This window comes from Antennarius striatus, chromosome 4 (assembly GCF_040054535.1).
Source record: "Antennarius striatus isolate MH-2024 chromosome 4, ASM4005453v1, whole genome shotgun sequence".
Classification (NCBI taxonomy): Eukaryota; Metazoa; Chordata; class Actinopteri; order Lophiiformes; family Antennariidae; genus Antennarius; species Antennarius striatus.
The window spans coordinates 26,000,001-26,017,422 of record NC_090779.1 but is presented as its reverse complement, the minus strand read 5'-3'; the positions used below and the strand labels follow the sequence as shown (position 1 = coordinate 26,017,422).

Genomic DNA, 17,422 nt, shown 5'->3' with positions numbered 1-17,422 from the left:
TATTGATGAAGAGCTCCAGACCTCCTCTGGCAGACTAAGACGATCTGTTGACCACAGTTTGACCTTCCAATAAGGCTGCAGATAACCTGATGGTACATCAATGAAGACAGAGCAGTAACAGTTGGATACATGTACTTTATTCATATCTCATATATGTTTCTTTACATTTATACAAAAATACACAATACAGTAGAGTTTTCACCCAGAATACCAACTGGGCAGTATTTATATTTGCTTTTTGGCACCCAGACGGATTTCCTGCTTCGAGCCGTTTGGATTTAAACGCTGCGGTGGGACGGATCGGCCCGCTGAGGCCTGACAGCACCGCTCAGGTGGGAGCTCTGCTCGCTGTCGGACCACAACCACCACGTAGGAACAGTAGTCACAGTCCTTCTCTGGACCAACGCACGCCGCTGCTCGGCTCGTGACCTCCGAGCATCAGACAGTCAAGCTGTTTGAGGCTCTCGCAAAGACAGGAAAATGGGAAACCTTTTGTTGTAGTTTTTTTAAAATTTGTTCACAGCTTAGACCTGTTGCAGCTCATAATATTCATAACTATTTATAAAAAAAACATTTTAAACATTGGTATACTTTAAGTTTGCTTCGGCTAGTCTAACCTGTCTGTCAGAATACTGGGCACTGCACGTAATAGTGTAGGGATGCAAAACCTAAAGAGATAATCTCAGGTCTAAACTGCCGTAGATACGCTCCATTGTTCTTCAAAAATGCATCTTTGTATAGTAATAATAGGTTAAAACTGGACTTGGGGCGTCTGACTGGTCAAACACCTGTGTGGTTTATGTTCCTGCTGTCAGAGACTCAGCTTTAAAAGGCCATAAAGAATATGGTGCAGGTAATAAAGCTGGTAGGACAACAATGACCTTCTTCAAAAATGCATTTTTGAATGACAAAAAACAAAACAAATCTCCAACAATACCACACCAAAGAATTCCAGCTATTGATGCTGAAAGGTACTGTTGTTCTTGACTATTCAAACACCAATGTGGTATACGTTTTTAAACAGTCAATTTTTGCACAACATAGTCTTTTGTCCTACAAGAAAAAATCCCAACATATAGTCCCAAATACACACAAAGTAATCAGATTACCGTTTGAAGTGTTGACTACGGGTTACCAGTAGTATCAAACAGTTTGGGTTCCACAACGGGGTCAAAGGTCAACCCAACTCGACTTCATTAAAAAAACCAAAGAAGAGTGAGATGGGGGGGGTCGTATCTATGGGGTTTCGTGGTGAGATTATTCTAATCTGTCATCATCTCTCCACTTTCTGCTACCACAAAGAAATGTAGACGAGCTCTTAATGCACGGAGTCGATCGCACTAACCCAAAGGCACAGAGTCAAGAATGGACACGGAACAACGTAAGACCACAAACATGATAGAAAAACCAGGAAGAGGAACATGTGTGTGAGCCGTCACGTCTGTCAGCAGCCTGGAGGGAAGAGGTCACAGCCAGCGTGCCTGTTCACACTCGCCTACTGATCATCCAGACGCTCCATTGATCCTTAAAGCTGATTTCTGTTCCACCAAGGCTTTGTTGCAGGAGTGGACCCTATGTACACGTCTAAACCCTCGTGGTTCTGAGAGGATCTGCTGTCGTGGGGTTGGGGAGCGCCTCCGGCTCCCGGCTCATCAGATCTGATGGAACATGAAGGGAAGGAGTTGGGGCGGGGCGCATTGATTCATTATTGGAATGCGCTGCAGGGCGTGCGGCGCTGCAGCTACAGTAGCTAGCTATGGGTGGGCGGAGCTAGAGTCAGATTCCTACCAGTGTTTGATGTCCTGCTCTGCGTGTGGACCGAGTGCAATGGTGACTTCCGTGAGCGTTCCACACGTGGACGGAGCGACGGCGCACTTCCTGTGACGGTTTTATAGTGCGACTTTAAGGCAAACTTGACATTTAGGTCTGCGTGGGGGGTTCTGGGTATTGGAAATGGTCCAGAAGCTTCTGAACTGGATTATCGAACCAAATTGAGGCGATCGAAGACCAAGTTTGACATCCGGTGTGACTTTTGGGAGGTGAGGGCGGGAACACCAGGTGTGTGAACGTTTGAGGTCCATCTCCTGATGAAACCCAACGCCTTTGTTTCTGGTGGTACCATTCCTGCAGTCGGGCCCAGCTTCAGCTTCAGCTTCAGCTGGTCCATCTGGTTTTTGGGTCAACGGTCGACGTTTGATTGTCCAGCATGTGAATATTCCATCTTCCACCCACTTCCTCCTCCGTCTTGGGGGCGTTGAGCAGTAACGTCCACAGAAGCGACCCTGGCAGTCCTCACTGGGAGTCGGATTTGATGGTGGAAACGTGTTCCAGGCAGCAGCATCTCGAACCATCCGGGTCAAACACACCGAAGGAAATGTAACGCGTTCAGGAAGGAGTGTGTGTTTTTTTTGCCTTTGTTTTTTGTGTGTTTACTATGTGTTACTATACAGATTAAATTTAAATGTGACGTATTAGTAGAGGTGCTCTTTAAATGATCAGAACATTTCATTTGCACAGACAACAGCAGCTCAGCGCTGCCAGCAATAAATAAATACATCGTACAGCCCCCCCCCCCTGGGTTCGTGCCTGGACCCGACGGCGTGGCCATGCCTTGAACTACAATGTCTAACATTATATTCTTTGGGAAAACCCCAGACGAACAGTTGATGAGGATGTAGGGAACACGGGGATCGCCAGAGGTAGTAATTCATGCCTCGGTTGAAGACATAGCCAGTGTCAGTCTCTGCTTCGCCGTTAGGAGGCCAACCGGCGAGGAAACGCAGGCAGAGGGAGGTGAAGGTCGGCTGGTTCGGGGGGGTTTCTCCGCTAATATCTCAGTCTTTTCCAAAAGCACGGGGTTAATGCAGTCTGAGGAGAAAGGCAGCTCATCCACACACCGGCAGGAGAATCACGACCAGGGCGAAACCTGCCGTCGGGAATCGGGAGAGCAGTGGAGAACGGGTCTTTACCTCTGAGCACTCATCGTGGGTTTCTGCTTCATCACCTGAGGAAGAAGAGTTGGAGTTCAGCGGCCAGAAATGATTGACACGAGACGCCGTCGTGAATTAAAACTCACCAATGGACTGAGGAGCGTTGGAGGTCGGGCGCTTTACAGCCTTTCAGTGACGTGAAAGTTCTTTCTGAAATTGAACAAATGATGAGGATTAACCTTCAGGGATGCTGATGTCACACAGGAAATACCCCCCCAGGAAAAACAGAACTTTTATTTACCAGAACTCTCCTTTAAAGACAAATTAGAGACATTCTTTGACTTCAACACCTCTAACCATCATTTATTCCCCTGACGCTTCGAGCTGCTCGTGTTATCACAGCTGGAAGAGGAGCTGAATGGGACCACACCAAGGGAATACAACAGCCCCCCCCGCATCCTTCCTCCCCCACAGGCTGCTTTCATAATAACGTCTACAATACGTTAAGAAGAGCTCACTTGTCTGCCGTGTCAGCCTCCGACGGCGCCGCCATCCCTTCTGTTCCCGTGAAGCGTCCTCTCTCTCCGGGGTTCCGTTCCACGTCGTCCCCGTTCCTCCGTGATCGCACCTGTTTTGAGGAGAGACCGTCAGGGTGAGACACGCTCTGCAGGGCCGCAGGCGTGAATGATGCCTCTGTGTAGCCCTCCTGGGGTCAAAGGTCGGCTCACCTTCCACACGAGCAGGAACACGAGGGCTAGGAGTGGAATGAACAGCAAAGAGAAAAGGCTTCGCTCCACCGCCTCGGACAGAGCGCTCTGATCTGTGTGAGGAAACACAAGTCAGCGCACGCTTCCTCTTCCTCTTCCTCTTCCTCTCAGGCTAAGCATTCAAGATACTTGTAAACATTTGGTGCGGGCGTTACCTCTGTTTCCTGATATTACTAATGCTAACATCAAAAACAATATTGATCAGCCGATCCGTGCCCTCCAGAGTCCGACAGCACGCAAACACACATTTTCTGCACTATAAGGCGCACTGGATTATAAAGGGCACTGGATTATAAAGGGCACTGGATTATAAAGGGCACTGGATTATAAAGGGCACTGGATTATAAAGGGCACTGGATTATAAAGAGAACTGGATTATAAAGGGCACTGGATTATAAAGAGAACTGGATTATAAAGGGCACTGGATTATAAAGCACACTGTTGGTTTTTGAGAAAATGAAAGGCTTTTAGATGCGCCTTATAGTGTGGAAAATTCTGTAATCTCATTACATCATCTCTTACTTTACCCTCGTTGAAAATAAAAAGTAGATCTGAAAGTTAAATATGAAATTCTCTGCTTCTCATTTGACTGGTGGAACCTTTGCGGTTCCGTCGTCTCGAGTCACGCGTGTTTGACTCGTTCCCCTCAGGAATGAAGGGTGTGAACTCGTTGCTCCATCGTCTCAGATGAAGAACAACCCTTCATTACCGGGGGGAAGGAGTCCAAGCGATCCACAGTTAATTTGTCTCCTTTGTCATGTGTGACGTGGACGTCACGGAAACAGAACACGCGGCGCTGAGGTTTGCTCTCGTGTGTGCACCAAGTGGAATTTGCTCAGAGGAGAATTCTTAATGAAGGGATTCGTCAGCAGTCGCCTCTGGGGGGGTCGGCTGACTCACTTCTGAATGCAGGAGATACTGTAGCAGCGAAAGCGATTGGAACACGGCCTGATGGGTTTAACCCTTCGCTCGCAGGCCAGAAGCTCGTTTTCTCACAAAGACGGAGGACTTAAACTTACGTGGATCGCAGCCCGTCGCACACATCGCCTCCTTACTGCTGGCTGTAGGTGGTTCTGGGGGGGAGCAAACAGGTGAGTTTAGGGTTCCAGAAGTGGAACTAAAACACTTCACATAAAGGATCCGATCGGATCCGCCACAGAAAAGCCGGCGCTTGGGAAGATGGGAAGATTGCTCTGCATTCAACACGTATACAATCAGGTTTCGGCCCCTTTCTTCCCTTGGCGGGGGCCGCCTGGGGACGCCGTCCCTCGGCCCGGTGACTCAGGCGTCTTTCAAAGGGGCGACGAAGAACTGAAACCATTTGAGTTTTTATCTAACGGAGAAATAAAGGCTCCCTGATTAAAAGCTTCTGCCCTGAATGGATCCGTTCACACAATGGTGTGAAGAGAGGCCGTCCCGTGACGGGAATGTCGCCGCGTTAAAGCGTTAGCTCAGTCCACGCAGGGAAGCGTGACCTACATCGACCGTCCAATCCCTGATGAGCGTGCTCCCGTTCACAGACGAGACCAACGTGGACGCAGGAAGTGACCGTGCTAACGTGGCTAACGTCTGAGCGATGCTAGGCCCCCACAGGAGGAATCCATGCTGGTTTGATTTCCCTGTAAAGCGTTGGTGTTTTCTTCCTCTGAATACACAGACGTGTCTGGACCGGCGCTCTGACAGAAAACCAGATCCAGATCCAGAATTCTCCATTGCTCAAGACGACAAACAACCTCTACGGCTCATTTCACAATTATTTAAGCCACCGGCAGAGAGACGTTTAGAAAACCATCAGGAGGGTGAAGCTGAAATGAAGCTGAAAGCTGAATGAAACGAATGTCATAGGAATAAAACCGGCCAGACAAACACGTTCAAGAACACCTGAGGCTGTAAAAAAGAATCCACAACCAGACAGAAGCGAAATTTAAACCTTTACTATAAATTATCCTCTAAAACACATGTCTCAAACTCAGGGCCCGGGGGCCAAATGTGGCCCTCAACATCATTTAATGTGGCCCATGAGAGCAAAAAAGGTCAGTGTCTAAAAATAAACAGGTCAAAAGTTTGCTTTGACTAAAACTACATTTCCCACAATGCAGTAGTTCAGCCCATCTTAACTCTGACTAAACGTAGTGAACAAAGTTAATGTCCTAACTTGTGTCTGATGTTATTTTTCTTTATTGATTGATAGTTTGATCCTTGATTGATGGAGTTCTGTGGGTTTAATAACCTGACAAATGAAAAGGATTTATGTTAGAACAGAGAAACAAACAAACATGTTTTTTCTGTCTAACTGTAATGTTTGGAACTAGAATAAGTCAGAAATTCAGTTATTTAACATTAAGGAGTAGTTACATTTAGTTACATTACACTGAGTTACATTTAGTTACATTTATTAGTTACATTAAGGAGTAGTTACATTTAGTTACATTACACTGACTTACATTTAGTTACATTTATTAGTTACATTAAGGAGTAGTTACATTTAGTTACATTACACTGAGTTACATTTAGTTACATTTATTAGTTACATTAAGGAGTAGTTACATTTAGTTACATTACACTGAGTTACATTTAGTTACATTTATTAGTTACATTAAGGAGTAGTTACATTTAGTTACATTACACTGAGTTACATTTAGTTACATTTATTAGTTACATTAAGGAGTAGTTACATTTAGTTACATTACACTGAGTTACATTTAGTTACATTTATTAGTTACATTAAGGAGTAGTTACATTTAGTTACATTACACTGAGTTACATTTAGTTACATTTATTAGTTACATTAAGGAGTAGTTACATTTAGTTACATTACACTGAGTTACATTTAGTTACATTTATTAGTTACATTAAGGAGTAGTTACATTTAGTTACATTACACTGAGTTACATTTAGTTACATTTATTAGTTACATTAAGGAGTAGTTACATTTAGTTACATTACACTGAGTTACATTTAGTTACATTTATTAGTTACATTAAGGAGTAGTTACATTTAGTTACATTACACTGAGTTACATTTAGTTACATTTATTAGTTACATTAAGGAGTAGTTACATTTAGTTACATTACACTGAGTTACATTTAGTTACATTTATTAGTTACATTAAGGAGTAGTTACATTTAGTTACATTACACTGAGTTACATTTAGTTACATTTATTAGTTACATTAAGGAGTAGTTACATTTAGTTACATTACACTGACTTACATTTAGTTACATTTATTAGTTACATTAAGGAGTAGTTACATTTAGTTACATTACACTGAGTTACATTTAGTTACATTTATTAGTTACATTAAGGAGTAGTTACATTTAGTTACATTACACTGAGTTACATTTAGTTACATTTATTAGTTACATTAAGGAGTAGTTACATTTAGTTACATTACACTGAGTTACATTTAGTTACATTTATTAGTTACATTAAGGAGTAGTTACATTTAGTTACATTACACTGAGTTACATTTAGTTACATTTATTAGTTACATTAAGGAGTAGTTACATTTAGTTACATTACACTGAGTTACATTTATTAGTTACATTAAGGAGTAGTTACATTTAGTTACATTACACTGAGTTACATTTAGTTACATTTATTAGTTACATTAAGGAGTAGTTACATTTAGTTACATTACATTCAGTTCCATTCATTAGTTACATCTGGCCCTTAGAGGACAGACGTGATGCTGACGTGGCCCCCGGTGGAATTAATAAACGTCAGCTGCTTGTTTTAAAGGATTATCTGTAATTGTCGTTATAAGTAATCAAACCTTCCGTCATAAAGATTCTCTGGATATAGGTGTTTCTTAATAATCAGGTTCCCCGTGTTTGAGTGACACCAGTGGTTACCTGTTAGCAGCTCTTCTGTGGAGGCGGGGTAGGGCGTGGTGGGGCAGGGGGGCGGGTCGCAGTCGTCTGAATCCTCCCTATTCTGTGCAGCTTGAAGGAATTCTTTGACGAAGTCGAAGTATCTGGCTGTGGCCCACCGCTCCTCCCGGTAGTGGCACTCAAAGTCGTACATGATTGGCTCCTGCAGAGAGACAAGGCACAGCGTGAGGGGTCGTAACCGTAGCGACGCCTCCAGCTGATGGAAGGTGCCACCTGAACTTACCACTGACCCCAAGTTGAGCCGCAGTTCCTGCATCATTTGGATGAATATGCTGATGTCTTTCCTGTTGGATGAAATGTTCCCAAACTTGTGCGCTAAATCTTGTAAACTCTCCTCCAAGTAGAAGATATTTAACTTCACCCAACACATCCCGCCCTGGAGGGACAAGAGCGGAGGCATCAGGACGCCGGCTCACCACTGAGTACATCTCATCAGATTTAGTCAAATGTCACCAAGACGGCTTTGAAAGGACATGTTTTTGGCTGTAATGTCTGACAATCTCCCAGCTGGATGCTGGACTGCTCTTGGTTGATGACACAAACGTTGTTCTGTGCAAAAGGAGGTCAGCCAAGACTGGCGTGACGCGGTCGTCGTGGAAACCGACCTTTGCGGTTGTGTTTCTGTCTGTTGTCTGTGGTGTGTCAGTGTTGTACTGGTACAACTTTTAAAATTAAAAGCATGGCACTGAGTTTTAGCACATCTGAAGCAGAAATCGGCCAAATTGCAGAGATCCGGTCATAATATTTTCAGAGCCGCTGGTCACGAGCCAACAAACGGGCCAACAAAGAGGTTTTTATCTGTGGGCGAATACCATCATACTTACCCCTTCTTTTGGAATGTAATGCACAGGAATTTTGTAATCTTTAGGAATATTATGTCTCTACAAAAAAGAAAAACAACAGAGGAGATCATTAAAGTCCTGAAAAGTAGCAACACAGCAGGTTAATTCCAAATTTAGAAGCAAACACACCACAACCAGAATAGTTTCATGTTAGTATGAAATTGTTTTACTATGAAATTGATTGACATCAGAGGCGTTAGTTCAGAGTTCTCACCAGAACAGAGAGTCTAGAGATGTCATCTGTCACTGGGGTGACGTCAAATTTACTTGAATGTATCCCGACCGTGATGAACAGCAGTAAATGGACACAAATGCGTATCCAAATCTGCAGGTCAGAGGAAGCAAACACAACATTTACAACATTAATCAGTTACATCTAAAAATATGAATCATGTTTCAGTCTATAGATACTCAGGGTTTATAGAAGCACAAAGAAGCCTTTTCTGGGACGTGAGTCACTTGACTGGAAGGATTTTACAGAATTAGGTGTAGCGGGAAGACGAAACTGTTTTCCAGAGGGATGTATGGTGGATATCAGGCGGATTGTGACATCCAGAAAATGGAACACAAGTCCTGACGCTGAGCCAAAGGGACTTTAAGGTCTTTAAAATGCTGACATGTTGATTTGTAAAAGCACAAAACTCACGCATAAATTACTTTAATTTAAATATGCTGGTAAACGAATCCAGTTTGACAGTGTGATGTATCTAAATGGAATTCAGCTATTGTGATGTACATCTAAATGGACAAAATGTGTGCAAAAGACGGATGTCTGGGAACAAAGCGTCCTGACAGTTTCTCTGGAAGCTGTCAGGACTGGGATCCTTTGGGGGTTGGTTGTCTTTTTTATATTAACAGAGTTTTGTGTTGGTGAAAAGTTTCAATCTTTAGATAAAAGGTTCTCACAGAACAAACAAACGACACCTGTAAAGAATATCACCCATTGTCATGGTTAGAAAGAAACACCGGCTCAAATCAGACCGAGCTGGAAACACCATGCATGTTAATGCAACAGCGACATGGACAGAAGTCTGTTTGCTATTATTATCATCTGTCCCAACACTTCTGTTCACTCTGTGCGGTTAGAGATCATAGTGCCAAAATTTCAGGTTTCTCTCCAAAAAAAAAAAAAAGCAAATTCGGGATGGGAATAAACGTTTTCCACAAAACATGAGGTGCAGCGTGAAGGAGACAGCGTCCATGTTTGTCCCGTCACCGGTCCGACCTGATGCGTGTCTCCAGGCATCCTTTGTGTGTCGGTGCTCAAACACCACGAGTTCCCCTCATTCCAAACTACGGAATGCTGTCTGTTCTCCTCCCTAAGGGCAGGAACCTGCATCATCTGGAACCCCTCCCTGCGGGGTCACAGCCCCCCACCGGCTCTGATGGGTCCTTTAGGTTGGACGATATGATGCTGCAGAGCCAACGTCCAGAACCAATAAGGTTCTGCTTTGAACCTGCACTGGACTGTGTGATGTGTGGCATGAAGCCTTGAAGGAACTCTGTGGAACTCTAGACCTCTACCTGCCAGGTAGACCTCTAGCCCTCTACCTCTAGCCCTCTAGACCACTACTTCTAGACCTCTACCTCTAGACCTCTACCTTCAACATACAGTACATCTCTAGACCACTACATCTAGACCTCTACCTGCAAGGTGCAGGTCCCTTAATGGGTCCAGTGACCCAGGAAGATCATGACATCAACAAATGCCACTGGTCAGGGAAAACATTAGCTTTGAATTGGTTCCACGAGGAAGAAGAACGACAGTAAAACACAGAATGGCTGTGGGTGAGGACCTCAGCAGGCAGCTTCAGGGCGCCTTAATGGAGCAGGAACTTCTTCTGCTTTCAGTTATTTTACTGCCTCTTAACACAACGTGGACTAAATGAACCTTTGTTATATATTTGGCTCATCTCCTAACTGCTTTGTGTCAGTTTGATCCCATTATGCAACGGAGCACAATTCCAATCTGAATGGAGATTAGTGCCGGCCGGATCCCAACCCAGAAGAAATCAGTGATGTTGAAAGTGAACCTCTCGTTGGTGAAGCTTTAGTCGTTCACAAATGGGAATTAGTGAGAGGGATAAAAATAAAACTGAGCTGAGACACGCTTAATCTTCAGGCACTTCAACTAGTAAAACAGGATTTTGTTCTGTGGTTTATTTAGGCTGAGCCCTTAAAAACCAAACGCTTGCTCAATAAGCGTTAGTTCTGTTAATGGAACTCATTACAGTTTACGTTCTTTCCAGAGGTTAGTGATCAATCATTTTCAGCTCTAGAGAGTCTGACATGTGCTCCTACTGTTACTGTTCGTTTGTTAAACTGAGACACAACAGGAAGGGAACGGAACAACGATCCATCAGGGGCAGGAAGCGTGATGTAAAGGTCGCTTCACTCCGTCGTCGTCCGCTCGCCCAAGCTGATCACCTTCAGAGGGCAAACGAGGACAAGAGGGCAGACAAAGTCTTCAGAGATGATCTGGAGACAAATGTTGTTGTGCACAATGATGTAGAACACGTATGTACGGTGCGAAAGCCCCGAATGGCTATGGATGTAATACCCCTGGAGTGCATCTGAGGAAAATACGTTTGCCTCCAATGTATAAGTTCTGGTATCAGATGTTAAGCTTTTAAATCTGACCTTCTGCTCCTCCACAACGGACATCCATTCAGCTTTTGAGTTTCTAGGTGCTAACATAGCCCAGGTGGTGATTGTTTAAATGAGCACCATCTTCACCGTCACGCCCTGTGGTGTTTACAGACAGGATAAGTCAGTAGGTGGAGGCCTTTAAGGGCTGCTTGTCAGAAACAAATCATCCTCCAGGTTAATGACATTCCTTCCGTTGACTTCTGAAAAACCTCATCAAATCATAGCTGGAAACAAACGCTGCTTTGGTTTCCCTCTGACAGGAAGTGGAAACTTCTGAGTCACGTAAAGACCCCCAAACGGATCACCTACAATAGGATTATTGGGTCACAGCGACGCTGCTCACCTGTGGCCGTTTACCAACTGATTTCACTCAATAATCGAACGTAGAGGATTTGCTGTTGTCTTGCTGCAGGCAGGAACGCCCTGACTGACAGGACGAGCTCGCGGCGGCGCGTTTGATTTTTATCTCGGTTTGGTTTCTCAAACTAATAACGTTCCATGTGGCTTTTTTAAAGTCAGTCAGTAAATTCCTGCTTACAGTTGTGTTATGAAAGTCATCAGCAGCCGGGCTTTATGAGTCAGATTTACGGCTGACAGCTTCTAATAAGAGGAGAGTCTCCGTCTCCACTGGTGAGAAACTAGATTCAGGTCTACGAGCAGCCTCTGGGGCCGACAAGATTAGAAGCTCTCAAAGAGTCACCGACAAGTCACCGACAAGTCACTGACGAGTCACTGATGAGTCTTTCGTGAGTCACTAAAAGGTCATTGACAAGTCTTTGGAGAGTCTTTGTAGGGTTACTGAGTCTTTCAAAAGTCATTGAATAGTCTTTGAAAAGGAGAGTCATTGAAGAGTCACTGGGGAGTCATTAAGGTTCTGTGGAGAGTTGAAGTCTTTTGGGTAGTTGAAGGGTAGTTGAAGTCTTTTGGGAGTCTTTGGGAAGTCATTGAGGGTCATTGGGGAGTCTTTGGGGAGTCATTGGGGGTCACTGAAGTCTTTGGGGAGTCATTGAAAACTTTGGGGAGTCAATGAAGTCTTTGGGGAGTCATTTGGGAGTTATTAAGAGTCTTTGGGGAGTAATTGAAGATCTTTGGGGAGTCGTTGGGGGTCTTTGAGGGTCTTTTGGGAGTCTTCGAGGGTCATTGGGGAGTCTTTGGGGAGTCATTGGGGGTCACTGAAGTCTTTGGGGAGTCATTGAAATCTTTTGGGAGTCAATGAAGTCTTTGGGGAGTCATTGAAATCTTTTGGGAGTCAATGAAGTCTTTGGGGAGTCATTTGGGAGTTATTAAGAGTCTTTGGGGAGTAATTGAAGATCTTTGGGGAGTTGTTGGGGGTCTTCGAGGGTCTTTGGGGAGTCTTTGGGGAGTCATTTGGGGTCTTTGAGCTACCTGTGGTGCTCTGATGGCGCTCTGTGGCTGACGCTGACTCCACCCCCACCTGGGCTGGTGCAGGTGGGAAGCAGTCAAAAAAACCCCAGTGTGATGCTCTCTGGTTGCTATGGCAACCGCTGGCAGTACTACCAGGAGGCGAGGTGTGTTTGAGAGCTACATCCTGAGCAGCAGATAGGAAAAGAGCGACGCCCGGTTGGAAACTCATCCCCTCCTGGAACCCGGGATCAAACGAACCCGGATCCCAGACCAGAACAGGTGAGGTTCCTCTCCTCCTCCTCGTATTGATCGTGACGATGATCACGTCTCGTTTTGCAGCAGCGCTTTGAACCTAGCCGTCATTAGCCCGTCATTAGCTCCAGACTGCCGGCCTCGTAACCACATAATCTCATTGAAGAGGAACACATGACATTCGTTCACTATGGCAACACGCAGCCCGTTTTCTCCAAGAGATGGATGCGTTTTGTTCTCCCAAACTTCCTTCTGGATCAATAAAGTCTGCATCTCTTTATTTACTTATCAATCTACTCATCAGGCTGTCCTTCATGGGACTAGTCTGGGCAGGAAGCCCCTTGGCTAACGTCATGAGTCCATAATAAACGTCTCCATCGATCAATCACACAGAAACAGTGCTGCAAACGCTCCAAACTGTGGGTAAGAATTTAAAACATGAGCTCAGATCATCCACAGAGGAGCTGAGCGAATATGGAGCAAATCAATTTCCGATTCCTTTGAACTTTGAACGTTTTAATGTGGATGAACCGTTTCCAGACCTTCAAACAGCAGCCTCTCTGTTTGGATCGAATTATCTTTGGGGAACATTGGGTTTGCTGAGATGCTGACGCTCATTAATCCACTTCAAGGTGAAGCCAGACGTGGAGCTGCAGACGTCGTCCTGGAGTCTCCACCAATGAGCACACGCATGACACGTGAAGCACAGCTCCATTACGGGTCTAGTTAGCATCAGCTAGCACGGGAAGGAGAGAGATTGGTTCTGTCAAACACTTCGACCAAACATCCTGATCCATTCATCACACCCACCAACAGGACAACGAGAAGAAACCTGGGAGACCTCAGCCAATCAGGTTTGGACACCTCATCAGTTTGTCAGAGAGGATTTTATGAATGAATGAGTTTAAAACTTCCCTTCATTCGATCTCCTCAACGGTCTGTCATGAAGAGAGTCAACAAACCTGGAGACGCTCGAGGAAACGAACACGGAACCTTCTGAACCTCTCACTGGTCTCACTGGTCCCACTATCACTGGTGCCAGTGGATGCTGGAGGTTCCACCTCAGCCCTGATGGAAGGACTTTTCCAGTGTCTCCCTGTTTTCAAGGCTCGGTTATTTTACGTCTCTGAATTTTTAAACACATTTTATTGCTTAAATTAAAAAAAAAAAAAATTTAAAATTGAAAAGACTTAAAAACATTTTTTTGACATTTTTGAATTCTTTTTGTTATTTTTATCTGACTAATAATGTAAAATAATTTGGGGCACCACTCTTTTTAAACAAGCTGAAAACATATTGGCTTGACTTCTACCAGAAACCTTAAACAGCCATCAACCTCTTTACTGTCTGTTAATATTTATGCATTTAGTTAGAAGTTTCCTTTTGAACACAACTTCACTGAAACAGCTGAATGCTTCAGCCGCCGTCAGCAGTGAGCAAGTCTGTGTCGTCTCATCAGTGCCAAGAGGTAATTTAGGAACTAGCTATGCTAAGTTGACAATTATGGAGGGGAGCCCCAGGGGCAGGGCTTATGTACTCAGTTTTATGATGTCACTGTTATTCAACGCAATAAAAGCTGTGAAACCAATCCATCCAAACCAGAGAGCCCGATCCAGGAACACGGGGGCGGCGCCGCTCCAAACAGTGGAAAACAACCGCCGTCACAGAAATGACTCGACTGAAAATCAGCATCTGGACACAAAAATGTGGGAAACAAAAAGAACGGAGTGGAGAACAAGCAGAGCTCCTGAGTGAGCAGCATTCATGACATTCCTGCTCCAGAAGCAGGAGCTGGTCCCTCCAGAAGTCGTGACCCGGAGGAATCTCCCTGGTGACGCGGCTCCTTCAGGGTTCCGGCCCCCCATCGCGTAAACGGACCCGACAGACGATCGATTCCTGCACTTCAAATGCGTTCCAGCCTCATCTGTTCTGGGTTGGAAAAGCACCGCCACATGTTCCCCGACACGACAAGACGCCACGCCAGGATGGATCGGTCCAACCGCCTGACCCCTCAGCGTCCCCACAGACGTTAAAGGTGTCGGACCCAACGGTCATGTGACTCACTGCTTGTTGTAATCCATTACTCTGGTAGAACAAGATGAACCCAAACACCCACGTTTCTTTTTTGGCAAAGCGATGCTGAGAGGAAGTCAGAACAACAAACATGCTCATTCCTCAGACGCCGCTCGCCATGCTTCTGTCCAGTCACACGGCTGCAAATGTGTGGAAAGTGGTTTATGACCAGAGTCACGTGTGGGCGCTTTGGCGTTTTCCACAAACACATTCCTCGAAGTCGAGCGTTAAGTTGGTGAAGAAACGGAGGAGGATCTGACACGTTGGGTCCACGTCTGATCGATGGACGCCGCGTCGCTGCAGCTGATGACTCACAAACACGCCATTGTCTGCTCCCGGAGCACGCCGTGCAGAAATAGAAGGTTTTTATGGACTAACGATGAATCCAGAAGCCCTCCGGCGGCTCTGACTCACAGCCGCTCTCAGCAACATCCAGAGGTGGCTCTCGTGCTCCGGCTCCTGTTGATCATTGACTTCTGGACTCGGAGCCGTTCAACACTCAACACACTGGTTGCACAATCACGCCTGGATGAGCGTGTGAACGAGAGCTCCTGGCTTCCTGTTCAGAGAAGATCACGTGATCCACCAATCACTGATTTCCTCTGTTGGAAGAAAGTGAAACCGAGCCGCCCTCAAAGGCCGGCGCTCCCAGAGGACCGTAGAACAAATACACAACCAGAGGAAGTCCTCCATGAAGCCAGCCCCAACCCAAACAGCCCATTGGTTAAACGCTCAGGCCTCTCATGGCGGCTTCACGTCAACATCCAGCGCCGCCTTTCAACCAAACGGTTGTTGATGACGCATCCGACAAACACACACACACGCACACACACACACACACACGCACACGCACACACACACACACACGCACACACACGCACACGCGCACACACGCACACACACACACACACACACCAATCAGAGAGCCGGGCTGGAAACCAACGGGTCTGGCTCCTCGACAGACGTTTTCTGGCCTTAAAGTTGCGGTGAGGATGAATCCCTCTGGGCTCAATGTGTTCCAAATATTCCCATGAATTCCTGAGCCGGTGATTAAAGCTGACGGTGACGTCCCGTTCCCAGAGCGGAGGGCGCTCTAAGAACGGTGACGTCCCGTTCCCAGAGCAGAGGGCGCTCTAAGAACGGTGACGTCCCGTTCCCAGAGCGGAGGGCGCTCTAAGAACGGTGACGTCCCGTTCCCAGAGCGGAGGGCGCTCTAAGAACGGTGACGTCCCGTTCCCAGAGCGGAGGGCGCTCTAAGAACGGTGACGTCCCGTTCCCAGAGCGGAGGGCGCTCTAAGAACGGGGGGCCGCGTTCCACTCATTTGGAACGTCACCGTCTGCAGGAAAGAGAGAAGCGACGCGTTCCTGCATCAAGAGAACGACCACGGATCAGACCGGGACGTTAATGGTGTTTCCTCTCGTGAAGGATCCACCCCCGTGGGTTCTAAGGGGGGGTGATGGTGTGAAAGCCACAGGTTCCTGGTTTGGATTCATCCAAACTGTCTCTGACGCGGCTCCTCTCTGCAGAGACAAGCCCGAACCTCACTCTGTTAAATCTCCCGACTGATCTAACAAGCCATTTCAAGCTTGCATTGCATGCTGGGAAAGCCTGCAGGAGTTGCTATAGCTTGACGGCCGCGGCCTGATGATCAACTGGGATGTGTTCTGGATCAGAACACAGAATGTGGAAATCCAAAGCAGACGGCGGTGCTGGTGCGCCGACAGGTCGTTCACCAGAGGGACCACCAGAGGGACCACCAGACGGACCACCAGAGGGACCACCAGACGGACCACCAGACTGACCACCAGACGGACCACCAGACGGACCACCAGACGGACCTCCAGACGGCACTATGGACTCCTTCATGTCTCAGGAGCGAGTCCGACCATCAGATGAAGTTACGACTCTGGAAGTTTAAAGAATCTGGAAACCATCACAAGTCTGGAGTTTAATTTGGGTTTTCCGGGTTTCCTGGTCCAGAATATCACTGCTGGGGTGTCAAACGCTGTTTGACAGAGATAACAGGTTTAATGTATTTACCCCACACTGGGATGTGAGGGTTAGACTGGGGGGATTTGTTATTCCTGTTGTCGGAGGAAGGATCCCAGTTGGACTGTTCTGAAGCTCTGATAAGGCAGGAAATGTTGAAGCCTGAGTTTGTGGATGTGGGTCCGACCGGTTCTGAGCTGGAAACACGACAGACCAGCAGCTGAGGCCTGGGGGGCCGTTTGTCTGCAAAACATCAGGAACAGGGACGCCGTCCAGACACGCCTTCGCCCCGCGAGGACGAGAAGGCCTCCAGCGGCCCGGTTAGAGGTCCGGTTAGTGGTCCGGTTAGTGGTCCGGTTAGAGGTCCGGTTAGCAGTCCGGTTAGTGGTCTAGTTAGAGGTCTGGTTAGAGGTCTGGTTAGAGGTCTAGTTAGAGGTCTGGTTAGTGGTCCGGTTAGAGGTCTAGTTAGAGGTCTGGTTAGAGGTCTGGTTAGAGGTCTAGTTAGTGGTCCGGTTAGAGGTCCGGTTAGCAGTCCGGTTAGTGGTCTAGTTAGAGGTCTGGTTAGAGGTCCGGTTAGTGGTCTGGTTAGTGGTCTGGTTAGAGGTCCGGTTAGAGGTCTAGTTAGAGGTCTGGTTAGAGGTCTGGTTAGAGGTCTGGTTAG

General features: G+C 46.3%; 1 protein-coding gene across 2 annotated transcripts in view; it reads right to left on the bottom strand.

The window, feature by feature from the left end:
• Positions 1 to 224: 224 nt before the first annotated feature.
• The window catches only part of kitlga (kit ligand a), a 21,088-nt gene continuing 3,890 nt past the window's right edge, over positions 225 to 17,422 (bottom strand). Inside the window, exons 2-11 of one of the 2 annotated variants that reach the window (XR_011035147.1) lie at positions 8,647 to 8,757; positions 8,415 to 8,471; positions 7,814 to 7,966; positions 7,552 to 7,732; positions 4,717 to 4,770; positions 3,659 to 3,750; positions 3,449 to 3,558; positions 3,077 to 3,140; positions 1,789 to 3,004; positions 225 to 1,658 (exon numbers count right to left, since the gene is read on the bottom strand). Coding sequence is in view for 1 of the 2 variants with exons in the window: in XM_068312546.1 (XP_068168647.1) it covers positions 3,110 to 3,140; positions 3,449 to 3,558; positions 3,659 to 3,750; positions 4,717 to 4,770; positions 7,552 to 7,732; positions 7,814 to 7,966; positions 8,415 to 8,471; positions 8,647 to 8,757 (789 nt within the window). In the remaining variant the exon portion in view is untranslated. Of the gene's footprint in view, positions 3,005 to 3,076; positions 3,141 to 3,448; positions 3,559 to 3,658; positions 3,751 to 4,716; positions 4,771 to 7,551; positions 7,733 to 7,813; positions 7,967 to 8,414; positions 8,472 to 8,646; positions 8,758 to 17,422 lie in introns of both variants that reach the window. The other variant, XM_068312546.1, reaches the window with a different exon arrangement.